The sequence below is a fragment of the Thermobia domestica genome, chromosome 2, assembly GCF_964235325.1.
Source record: "Thermobia domestica chromosome 2, izTheDome1.hap1.1, whole genome shotgun sequence".
Taxonomy (NCBI): domain Eukaryota; kingdom Metazoa; phylum Arthropoda; class Insecta; order Zygentoma; family Lepismatidae; genus Thermobia; species Thermobia domestica.
In genome coordinates, this window is record NC_137455.1 from 1,024,870 (window position 1) to 1,038,559 (window position 13,690).

General features: G+C 35.9%; 1 protein-coding gene across 2 annotated transcripts in view; it reads left to right on the forward strand.

The window, feature by feature from the left end:
• Nucleotides 1–13,690, forward strand: part of LOC145669764 (uncharacterized) — a 66,389-nt gene that overhangs the window by 38,769 nt on the left and 13,930 nt on the right. Inside the window, exons 4-7 of one of the 2 annotated variants that reach the window (XM_081738103.1) lie at nucleotides 5,144–5,239; nucleotides 10,310–10,767; nucleotides 11,093–11,269; nucleotides 11,396–11,539. In XM_081738103.1, coding sequence (XP_081594229.1) covers nucleotides 5,144–5,239; nucleotides 10,310–10,767; nucleotides 11,093–11,269; nucleotides 11,396–11,539 — 875 coding nt within the window. The remainder of the gene's footprint in view (nucleotides 1–5,143; nucleotides 5,240–10,309; nucleotides 10,768–11,092; nucleotides 11,270–11,395; nucleotides 11,540–13,690) is intronic. The other variant, XM_081738107.1, reaches the window with a different exon arrangement.

Below are 13,690 nucleotides of genomic sequence, written 5' to 3' on the forward strand. Positions count from 1 at the left end.
TATTTCACAGGACTAGATAGCTGTGAGGCACAATTTTTTATATTCTTTTTTTTTTCTTTTTCCATTTCTGTGAATATTGTGAAAATATGTCAAAGCAACTGGTACCTTTTCGTTGTCAGTTTTCCATCAAATTTACAAACATTTTTTTTAAAAAAATAAAACTTATTAGTTTTCTCTGTACATATATGAATATTTTTAAAAAGTTTCTTTTTCGTTAGGGTTCTTATTTTCACTTATTTCTTTAACGATTTTTGGATGCAGCGTGGAAGGCCGATTTGCAGTGCAATCAATAGCAATAAACATACAACAACAACAAAATAAAGTCGTCTTTTGGGGTTATATATAAAGGTATCATCCCGATATTGATCTTGTAAAATTCAGGAAATATCAGTCAGAATAATTGGATACCGGATTCGAACTCAGTGTATCTTAAATAAAACATTAACCACTACCTTACGCTTGCTCAGATGTATTCTCGTGGGAATTTGGAAAATTTATTGGATGTTTAGATGGCATCCCACATGCTTTAATTGCCAATTACTCTCCGGATAAGCACCGTTCCTTTGTCATTGTGATACGTTGATACCAAAGCAATATAAGTAACCAAGAATCTAAGAAATGCCAAATCCTGGAAATGTTTTATTTATTTATTTATTTAAACTAAAACTAACTTTTCATGCCTGATGAAGAGCAATTCCGAAAATCGAAAGTTAATTCGACTGTTCTTCCGCAACAAACGTAGCAATGGATCGCACTAGCCACTTACGAATCCAATAGTTGCCGAACTAATCAGCAAGTGAATCCGCTTTACCGTATTAATAGGTGGGCTGCCAATACAAACTACGGTAACTTCTCCCGCAGCAGAAATGCTACTATAGTGCTGCCAAAATGTCTTGAGCCGTGACAAAAAATGCGAACTCAGACCCTCAACACACCTATATGTTGAGCCAATAAGGATTTAGCTGTTGCTAAGCGAGAGAGCCTTAGCGAAAGGGAGTGAAATTCCTTCAGCCGACAGCCGCGCCTGGAGCGGAAAACTAGGTATCAAGTCAATGTGATATATCTATAGTTGCCGCGTCTCAGTTAGTACCACTGTCGTCTCTGACGGGGAAGAAACGGGACGCATCCCCCCAATATTTTGAAGTACAAAATATTCAATTGTAAGTATTTTGTACTCCCCCCCCCCAAATTTTACATGCCAGAGACACCAGTGGTTATTACATGTACAGGAAGCGTTCTACCATTCCCACCAAGATCACCTGGCTTAATCCCTATGCCACGTCACTATTAGAAGTTTAACAAAGTATTGTGTCTGGAGCTCGTACCATTGGTCAAAAGATGTCACAAAACGTGTAGGAGGAACCAGATTTGCAATTGCCGTGTTTACAAGGGTCGAGGTGAGGGGAAGAACACATCGCATATTTGTGGTGCTCTGCAAAAGCTTCTTAGGAGTTTATATGTAATAATAAACTTATTTGTTCTCCCATGTGTTGGTTATTCTTTCGTTGTGTCCGGAAGCCTTTTAGGGAAATATGATACTGTACACAAGAACCTAGAATATTCTCGATAGCGATAACACTAAAAAATACGGTTTGCTGTAAATAATCATTTACGTAGCACAATATAACATTCTTAGTTCAATGTTAACTTATTTTTAATTGACAAATATCGCGTATTTCTGTTAATAAATCTAATTTCACAGTTTCAGACCACTTTGTCATAGTTTATGAATACACCAGGAAAAATTGCACGAAAATCGACGATTTGCTGCTGTTCAATGTTGCAACTATATTCAGACACTCTGTATAAAATAAAATAATCCTTACATTTTAGATTTCTTTATTTTTTGTAAGAAAATTTGATAGAACTTACGCATAAATACATTTCCAGCACATTTAACACTTAAAACCTCGATTTAAACATGTGTTGTTAATATGAAAATATTGTATTTCAAGCATGAAAGTGTTAAAATATGCTTTGTTTGCTTGTTTCATTTGTTTATCATGGCACTTGCATGTTACATGGCCAGTCAGCATCTTGCAATGAATAAAGGGTCTACGCCGTCATTTAATTGCTAGGCTCATGCATGGCTAGCTAAGTTCTACTGTTGATATCGCAAAGCGTGTGGTGTTTGAATCTTAGAGTTTCAAGAAATTACTAAAACTGCTTTTTTTCATATATGTTTATGGTAAAACAAGATCACGAGGAAAATATATATCAACATTTTTACGTATGAAGGGCCTTACGCTTATGAAGGTAATAAAAACTCAATTTAAAGAGATAAGCGGTTAGCGTACACGTCTTTGGCGTCGGAGACCCGAGTTCGATTCCCGGCGGAAGCTCATGTGGTTCGGATTCCACGTTAACCGCTTAACGGTCGAATTTATTTTAGAGAAATGTCCCGAAAAGGTCATTTTTTTTATTTCATATTTTAAATCTATCATAAATGCGTGCTAACACGATCTATTTTAAAAGTCAATAAACCAAAACAAAAGACGGTTAATTTGCTTGTTAAGATTTGCTGCCTGCACCTTTTCTTCTCACAACGAAACATTTCGCTTAAATACAGATTCGAACGGAAAAATATAGTTTCAACGTAATAACTCGGGATAATACAGATTTACATATTACCCTTGAACGTAATAATTCGGGTAAAACCGTTAAACGGTTAATCAGTAGGTCCACGTCTCATAATATCCTCGCTGCTGAACGGGACGTTAAACTCAAAAATCAACTCAACTCAATTTATAGAGAATAGGTATCCATAAATGTGGTCACTTCTTTTTTCTTCCTGTTAAGAGAAGGTTTAGTTACGATTAAAATGCACTATGATTTGTGTTTCTTGTATAGTAATGAACACAAATGTGTCCATTTCAAGCGTTACATGGTTTCATGTTTTCAACCCCTGAAAAAGGCTTAATAAAAGCTGAATCACTCAAGAACAATATAGGTCTACATCTATATGTGAATTTTATGGGAATTTTTGAAGGCATGAACCGACGTTTGAAAGACTATCGATTATAGATCAAATAGACAGGATTACTCTATTGCAATTACTCATGCAGCTACGACGGCTGAAGCAATATTCAAGGAAATCACGAGAAAGTCGTCGTCAAAGGGTTAAACTTACCACGCTGCAGGAACAATTAGCCTCGAGTTGCAATTACAGGTGACCGAATCAAAGTGAAGTAAAACTGAAAGCTAAATACAAACTAAAGCAATATACCATGATGTTATATGAACAAACATACTGGAGGCTGTTTCTTACGTAATAATTACACTGTGAAGGAGGCTCAGAGAAAAGGAACAATTTATTACCAGAGCAAACCAACATTTTGTAAAGAAGGAATTACTTAAACGACCCCATTGAGTAACCGTACAATAGACATAAGTAAAAGTGAGGGAGTACTATAGTGCTGCCAACATGTCCTGAGCCGTGGCAAAAATGTAAAAACTAAATCTCACACCCACGCGTTGAGCCAATGAGGGTTCAGCTGTTGCTAAGCGAACGAGCCTTGCAGCAGTGGGAGTGAAACTCCTTCAGCCGATAGCAGCGCTCGGATCGGAAGACTAGGTCTCAAGTCAATGTGGTATATCTTTAACCGATTCCACTCTCCGTTATCCTGTACGTTGTGAGAGTTAAACATTTATTTATTCTAAGAAGAATACAATAGGTTATTGCCAAATTACAGAATGCTATGATTCACTAATAATATATATGAAATAGTAGAGAAATAGACAAAAGTGAAGATCGTGTTCTATTGGCTTTTTTATTTTAAAAAAAAAACGCGAATTTCAGTTTTTCTTTTTCATTTTTATATACAATACTGATTTCTTCATAAAATAACGTAGAATATCTCATGTGATTTAAATGTTTATTCGTTAACATCATTAACATGAATTTGCATTTACTTTGGGTCGATACGGGTGAATCTATTTACCGAATAGTCATACCTAAAAACGTTTCGGTTATTACGAAAAAAGTATGTGAAAATTTTATCAAAATTACTTTACTGACTTTAGACATAATTGCCCACATCACGTCGAACAAACAATCTTTCCAAAATGGTCAACTGAATATTTAGTTCGCCATACGTTGAATCATTGAAGAATGAATGGAATGAGAATATAACGGCTGATGCAAGCGTCAAAGAAATAAACCTTGTATTTTATATTCAAATCCAATGAAACGTTTACATCTGATTTCATATTTCTCTCTGACACTGAACACTTTTAACAGAAATTTTAAGATATTTTCCACTATTAGATGTAAATGTTTAATGAAAACTTCTTTGTCTGTGCTGATAAAAAGTATCATGACAATGTCGAAATATCATAGGCTACTATGAATTTTTCCTCATTCCATCAAGTGATATATTCTAGATGTTATATCGACTGTCATATTAGCTAAAAGAATGGAAAAAAGACAATAGTCAGTTCTTTTTATACAGATGTTCATTCTTACAAAGTACTTGCATGTTTAAATCTTTCGTACTAAAGTACATTGTTACTAAGACATGTCAATAAGCAATAATGAAGATTGACATATTCCGATATGCCCACTAATATACTTGCAATTATCTTGATCTGTTTAATAACATCCGTCCTTCCACACAAAGACATATCTGCTAGGGCTTGTTTTCCTCTAAATATAGAGACGATATAAATAAATAAATAAATAAAACTAGTATAGCTAATAAAAGCGATTTCGATAGTTATAGATTGTGATATTCATATTTGAAAACAGACTAAAATCGGTATTTGCTTAATCAACACTCTCTATCCAAAGAACAGCTTGTTCTGGTACGCATGTTCTAAGAACTGTTACCTTAAAATCTTTGATTTACGATCATTCTTACGACCATCTTTCATTTCAGTCATATGAGCTATCTCGAATAAAGTATAAAAGTTCTGAATGATTTGGAAAATACTGCCCAGCTCAAAATCATGCGCTCAATTAGTAATGTAGCCACATGCCTTATTAGAAAGAGTTCTGTCATCTATAGAAATTTTACCTGTTGTGTATCTGTTCAATAACCATCCCTAAGTTTTAATTATAAAGAAAATAGATTTTATATAATTAACATTTTGTTATTATCATAAGTCCTACGACCTATTGTTGTTTTGTTCTTGTTTCTTTCAGATAGGCAAACAAAAGAAGTGGCACCAACGCAGAGTGTTTCATTGCAAAATCTTTTGCAATGGTTCCGTAGCCAGTTCTCTGGTGAATCACGCAGAGGTGCAGTCACAGACTATTCAATTATTTTCTTTTTTTTCTTCTTTTCCCTCCAGCTTTTACTTATTTTTCTTTTACAGATTTCACTTTAATCTGAGCATAGTTTAGCTTTCTAGTTCCAATGAATGGATAGAAGCCTGGCATGAAGAGCAACGGATAATATTCTTAGTTCTTTTGTATATTTTAGATCATTTTTAGTCAACTTCTCTTACAGCGCACGACGGGGGAAATAGATAGAACTATTAACAAACAACAATCACGATGCAATATTATTGATAGGAATACTATTTGAAGAATGGCATATTTTTACGTAAATTATACCGTAATACGTACTTTACAGTACAGACTACCGTAATTGTGAATTTAAGTTTGTCATGATAATTCTGCAGTACTCATTTACATGAAACAGCAATATATGAGGGTAAATAAAGAAAATATCTGCTATGTAGCTATTACTTTTCTTACATTGTCTTACATTACCTCTGTCCTCGTTTATTTTATTATGCTACGTTTCCTCCATTTGTCTTCCTTTTGTTGCAGATTGATTATGGCCGCTCCATTAGGAGTTTGCACCAAAGAGGAAGAACACACAGTGATTCGGTTTTTGTGGCCGCAAGTTGAATCAGTGGCCTCAATCCATCAAAGACTTACGGCACTATACGGGAACAGTGTCTTGCCGAAGCGGAGTGTCTACGAACGGGTTGAAAAATTCAAAAATGGTGGCACAAATGTTACGCACAAAGAAGGAGCCATAGATGGTCGTCCGGCTTCTTCCTCGTGCGTAACTCTTGTGCGTTCATTTTTGAATTTTTCAATGATTTCATGAATGGATTGTGGCCCCAGACGCAAGTCCATTTTCCGACCACAAAACCCGGATCATTGCACGTTGTTACTCTTTGGAGCAAACTTCTAATGGAGCGGGCATGATCAATCTGCAACCCAAGGAAGACAAATGAAGGAATTAGGATCAAACTTTCATAGCATGACCACAACAGTATAACAATAAAATAAACGGGGGCATAGGTCAGTCTGAACAATGTAAGAAAAGTTATAGCTACATTGAGGATAATTCTTGATTTACCCTCGTATATCTTACATATTTCAAGCTCAATAGGTCACTTAACTACATAATATGGGGGGCGCGGTGGCTCAGTGGTAGAGCGTTCACCTCTGGTGCTTGGGGTCCCGGGTTCGATCCCAGCCCCCGCCAAGTGAACTTTGTGGTGGACAAACATCGTGCTCGTGGGTTTTCTCGGGGTTCTCCCGTTTCCTCCCACTTTCTTCATTCCACCATTTCACTCATCTCTCATCATCACCGTCTCCTTTAGCCTAACCGGCATAACCGTGGGACGTAAAACTTAAAGATTTCATTTCATTTTTTAACTACATAATATATTTCGTACATCTAGAAAGACGGACATATGTCACGCTAGGAAAATTATTCATGTTCAAAAACGCTGAATAACTCATAGATTAACCGTACTATCGTTTTTCAAACTTCAGAAAAATTATTCCTATCAATAATTCGCATTGATTCACACTTTTTGTATATATATATCCTATATTAATTCTCCAATAGCTGTTTAACTTTGTGTTTTATCTGTCTTAAATGAAATGAATTAGTAACATATGTGAAATATCTGCATCGTTTCATGAGAATAAAGGGCTCAAGATAAAAAAAAAAAAAATCAGAAATTTGAAAAACTCGTAAAGATATGAAGTTCTCGAAAATCGTGTTCTGAGCCAACGTTTATTGTTATAGTATGACCCTACGTAGTCAAAACCAAAATTTCTGAACGAGCAAAATGAATGTCCTCTTTTTTTAAAATGTGAATTTGAGTTCTAGTTAATGTTGTTTTGGTAGAAGACAAATTTAAAATCGAATATCAAAATCACATTATTGTCTCTCATGCTACGTAAGATATTATCAATAGGGCTGTTAAGAGGCCTCATCACTGCGAAATTAAAATACCGCTAATTTTGCAGTAATTATGTGATATCTTCAAATAGATAAAATATAATCAAAAAGTGGAACAAGACCTCCCTAGACAATATTATTCTGCTTGAGATACCGTTATCATGACTCATTTATCTGCTTTCGATTTCCAGACATTTAGAAAATCGGCATTTATTTTCGCGTTTCTAAATAACTGCAAACGGAAAGCTACTAGGTGACTCGTGATAACGGTACGTCATGCAAAATAACATCGTCTAGAGAGGTCTTGATCCACTTTTCGATTATCTTTTATCTATTTGAAGATATTACATAATTACTGTAAAATTAGTGGTATTTTAATTTCGCAGTGATAGGGACTCTTAAGTGCTCACTGCTCCAGTAAAAGAATGTAACAGGAAAATATAATAATAAGAGCTCTCGTATTTATCAGCGAAAGAATTATGAAATGTATTTATAAAATTTGTACAATATTAGGCACCGACTTTTAAGTTTTTTTTCCATACCTTGCAATAACGATACAACAAACTTCATGAGAGCTTACAATTAAATTTTATCTTGGGTTTCTTTGTGATCTTGTTTAAAATTTTATATTGTTTATGTGACCACTGAATTGTTGAAGATTTTGCAATTTAATTATCTTCTACTACTAATTACTAAAACCACTGTTTTGAGTTTTAGTAAATAACAAAAATATTAAAGAACATTAAGCATTATAAAATGAGTCAGATATGTGCAAACGCTAGTAAATCTTTTCAGCGTAATGTCCAACGTGTATGCCCTGTAGGCTAAGGGAGATAAATGATTATCTCAAGTCAATGATGATGGAAGAATTGGTGAGGAAATGGGAGTACCTCCAGAAAACCCACGGACACAATGTTGTCCACCACAAACTTACTTGGAACGGGGATCGAACCAGGGACCCCACGCACTAAATATAACTGCTCTACCACTGCTCCCAAAACGCTAGTAAATGAATTAATAAACACTTCAAGATCTTCTCTTATAGGACAGAAATCGGGATGCGTCATTTATGACGTCATTATGCTTGGAGACTCAAAATTTCTGTACTACATAATGACTTGAACGGAACCTTAGTTCATTTAATATCATTTTGTATTCCATGACTTATTTTCCTAAATTATCATAAATAAATAAATAAATAAATAAATAAATAAATAAAACTTGGGAAAGCGTACCGAAGATATAAAACAAAGTTGTCCAGACCCTTGTAGAAGCAACTTCCATTGTTTCCCACTTCAGTTTCATTTCCCATTAGAAATCTTTTTGATAGACCCAGGCAGCATGGTTTGCACGAATAAGATCAAAGGAAATTAATTTCTCAAATGACAAATTTCCTCTTTTATCACATTGTATGGTGTTGGATTTGCTTCCAAGACAATCTAATTCTTTCCACTGAAGCATGCTGCTTTCTGCAATGGAAGTGGCTTCTAATGGGAGCTGGGAGCTTCTCACTAATGCATTTGCTTCACTTAGTTAGTTTCTTACTTAGAAATATAATTTCACATGTTTTAGGAAATGTTTGACTAGTGTTTTAAATGTTTACGTAGTGTTAAACTCAATTTCCTACTGAATTGAAATGCAACACTGCATGAGGTGCTAAAATAAAATCGGGATCGGACTACTGGTTTTCGAAACTCATGAGGAACAATACCAACAAGGATATACTGATCAGTTACTAAAATGAATATTACATAATCTTATCTGTGTTATTCAATCACGTGTAATTCTTAAATCAAATGGTCTTAATCAGCCTTCGTATAGGAAATATAGGTTTGATTTAATGGCTCTGTGATTGAACAAGCTCATCAAGCAGCATGACCATAAACTGTATTCCATATAAGAATTCTCGAGAATTTAAAATTTAACTTAAGAGGCCCCATCACGGCGAAATTAAAATACTGCTAATTTTACAGTAATTATGTGATATCTTCAAATAGATAAAAGATAATCGAAAAGTGGAGCAAGAGCTCGCTAGACAATATTATTTTACATGAGATACCGTTATCATGACTCACTTATCTGCATTCGATTTCCAGCCATTTAGAAAATTGGCATTTATTTTCGCGTTTAGAAATGGCTGCAAATGAGAAGCTACTAGGTGACTTGTGATAACGGTACTTCATGCAAAACAATATTATCTAGCGCGCTCTTGTTTCACATTTTGATTATCTTTTATCTATTTGAAGATATCACATAATTACTAAAATTAGCGGCATTTTAATTTCGCAGGGATTAGGTCTCTTGTGAATCTTAGCACAACATGAGATGGAAACTATTTATTACAATACTTAATTTTAAAGTCACATATAATAAAATAATTTTAGGTAACTTACATGCCATCATCTACAAACTTGCCATGTAGAGTATTATTAGAAGTTATAATGAATTATAACTTGTTTTCATTCATTCTTGGAGCCCGCTAGAGTGAAACAGAAGCAGTCGTTTGAGGTTTCTCATCACTAATCATGTTATATAAATGTTTAGTTGAGCATAAAATTAGAAAATGTTTACTAACAATGACCTTTGTCAGTAACAATGACCTTAGGATAAAACATCAAATGGGATATTTAGTTTAACGTCCCACGATAATGGCCTGTCGCTAGGAGATGAATAAATATAAATGATTATGATGGAACAGATGGTGAAGTGAAGGAAATGGAACAGATCTGGAGAATTCCAAGAACTCCAACGAACACAATGTTGTCCACCAAAAATTTACATAACCTTCGATCGAACCAGGGACCCTTCTCATTAGAAATGAGCATTCTTCCACTTAGCTGCCATTCTTCTTGCATCCTTTATCCTCTAAACCTACAAATAATGTTTAAATACAAACATTACATTATTATTATTATTATTATTATTATTATTATTATTATTATTATTGGTTTCTTCCCAAACGAGTAGCCTAACAAAATCCTGTGGTTGATCCTCTTCCACTAAAACCATATGATTTTGTAGATTTGTACATCCTCTTTCATCGGGGAAATGTTTAATTTATAACGGTGGACGAGTTTTCTTGCGTAGTAGTATACATCTAGATTAGAATTGTGCTATCCTAGGTTGTTTGACTGTAATTTCTTTCGAAATTTCAGCGTCCAGACAGCCCGACTCCTTCGTTCAGCTACGTCCAACACAGCAGTCCCTGTCTCCTCCCTCTAGACAATACCTTCCAGCGCCATCCCCTCAGCCTCAGCAACCTCAACCTCAACCACAACCTCAGCAACCCTTCCCAACACAAGCTCCTCAGAAGCCCAGACCATTCCAGACTTACCCAACTCAATCGCCTTCTCCTCAACCAACAACTGGCCATCAGCGACCGCAGCCCTCAGTTCCTCCTCAAAGACCAGAATCCACTTTGAGGCCACCTCAAACTCCACCCCCACAGCCTGAGTATCCTGATGAATACGAGGAAGTAGGTGGAGGGCAGCAAGTCCTGGAGACGCATCACCATGCACCCCACATCCAGGCCATCGACGTCGCCTGCTCCAAGGATCAAATGGTCATCAGGATTCAATTCGACAACCCGTTCAATGGAGTTATCTACTCTAAGGTAGTTCCCTTTCCTTTCTAAATCAATGTTCAACGTCTGAGGTGTCTCTGAAGATAAATTTGAAAAGTGCACAGTTAACGGTCACCTTCAGCTTCCATTTATTCTTTGTGTTAAATTGATAGATACATTCACTAAAATTAGCTTTACAGTTGCAGTACGTAACTAACATTTCGAGAAAGAGTACACTGATAAAATGAGAGGTCTCTATTGATCTATCTGTCCAACTGTTCTATGTAATTAAGTTAATTATCAACATATAGTTCTTTTTCCTTTAAATGCTACTTCTAATGTAACTAAAACTGTTTCCATTGTTCGTTTGTTTCAGGGCTTCTACAACCAACCCAATTGCCGATACGTGAGCGCCAACAGTGGACAAACCCAATACGAGTTCACGGTTCGTCTTGACTCCTGTGGAACGCAGTTTATTGACCAGTTCAACACTGAAGGACAGGCTTACTTGGAAAATGTTCTGGTTCTTCAGAACGAAGCCGGAATTCAGGAGGTGAGTTGCCTCTCATTGCACTTCATTCGAATGCAATAACATCTCTTTAAATGTTATAATTAACATGAATATTATATTGAAATGACATGTAAAAGTTATTTTATTTATTTATTATTTTTATCGTAGGTGTGGGACACAATCCGCCGAGTCCGCTGCTTATGGCAAGGCAATATATCGAAATCTGTGACGTATGCTTTCAACGTTGATATGCTAGATCAACAGGTGGTCACTTTCAGTGGAGATACTGCTAATGCACGTTTGGATGTTCAGGTAAATACAGTATTTATAAATTTTTCACTTTTAGTCAAAAGCAATATCATAGAATTACTCTATCTGTTCTCTATAAGAATTAACGTATATAAATTTTAAAAAATCTCTTAAGTGCTTAGGGTACTTAGAGCCTCGACTCATCGTTTATGCATGTCCTCAATATGCTTTCCATTTTCCTAAAACACTTTTCTATTTAGATGAGACTTAGTTAATTATCTTTTATCGTGGTTGAAGATATAAACCTAAATTTATTATAATTTAAACAGCTTATAAACCATGATTTATTTTATTATTTTCAAAATGTACGCTGATTAATATTTTTAATTTAAGGACTGGCATGACAACTTTTATAGGCCTGAGCCGCTCCAACGCCATCTGTTAGCGATCGGTTGAACTAAGTCCAGCCTAGCGACGAACACGTGATCAGCGTGCTACGTCACCTTGTCTTTAACATTCTAAACTTCCCAGTTTGCCTCACGACGCTGAGTGGACACCGAAAATTACGAAGGACAGACCGGAAATCGAATCCGGGACCACGCAGACAAGAGTCCAACGCTCTAATCACTCCCCCTTACTGATTAATGTACATGGTGTCCGAGAAGTCCTTCCCTGATTACAGAAATTGATAACTCAGGCTAGAAATAAGATAGAAATATGAAACTGGTGTTGAATTGTTTACAAACTATAAAAGTTTTTGTCTGTGTTAGGTTTGTTCTGTTTTACCAAGTCTCAATTTTGTTTGTTTTAGGTTTGTAGTACGTAAGTAAGAAGCCCAAGAAGCCATGCCAACCAACCAGGAGAAGGCGCAGTGTGTTCTGTGGTACCATGAGACACGATCACCAACCACGATGCAGAGACAATTCCAGACAACATTTGGGAGGACTCCACCTGATGTCAAGAGCATTAAAGCCTGGTATGAGAAGTTCAAGAACACAGGGTCGGTTGCTGACCTTCCGAGGTCTGGTCAACCAAGAACCTCAGCAGGCACGGTGGAGGCTGTGCGGCAGTCTTTTCTGAGAATCCTAAGAAATCGGTGCGCAGGGCCTCACGTGAATCACAGATGCCAAAAAGCTCTATCCATGACATTTTACACAAACGTTTATTGTTTCGTGCTTGAAACCCTGCAGCAACGAATAACCACAGTCGTTGCATCGATCCCTCCAGTGACGTTGGCTAATGTATGGATGGAAATTGAATATCGCCTAGATGTGCTACGTGCTACCAAGGGTGCTCATGTGGAAGTGTACTAATGCGACCAAAAATTTTATAGTTTGTAAACAATTCAACACCAGTTTCATATTTCTATCGTATTTCTAGCCTGAGTTATCAATGTCTGTAATCAGGGAAGGACTTCTCGGACATCATGTATATTGCCATATTTTAGAAAAAGAAATCTCGCCACTACTTTTGTGTGTAAAGCCCTACACTTTTATTAATTATGTAAGATTAGGTGGAATTAAAAGAAGCAAATTTAAAACATCTTTGGTTGCTGAAGTCTTTGCTTTAAAACCCCCGTGACGAGGCATTTAAACAGAGAAGTCTGTGGCTACGTTTCCTTATCTTGATTTCATAGACAGAACATACGCGCAACAATGAAACACCGTATAATACGTTTCTCTGTGTACTGTGTGTTTCTCTCAGTTTTCCCTTCTTTGATACGTTTATCTGATAATTTTAGTAATAATGGTATCAGGCGAGTAGCCAGGATTTCGCAATAGGAGGGTCCGTGACGAAATATTGTGGTTATCATAGAAGAGGCTTGATCATTCTAAACTATTTTACTGGCAACATATACTCGTTCGTTTAGCCACGATTTTGTAATAGGGAGGGGGAGGGGCGTGATATGAAATACTGTGGTTACACACCAGGGGATCTATCAATCTAAACTATTTTATTGGCAACATACCCATATTGGTTTGTTAGGACAATGAAATGAGAATATGTTAGTAATTATTTTAATAAAAAAACTATGAAAAAATCTTGAGTAAAAGAATATAAAAAAGTATTGAAAAAGATATAGTCTTCCGAGGTCAGTCGAACTCAGTTCTTATTTTTTCTTCTTTTTCTTATCTTCGTTTAATGCCGTCAAGGATAATAACGAAATCTCTTTTGGCAGTAAATATATCCTATAAAAAAGATTAGTGTTGCTGC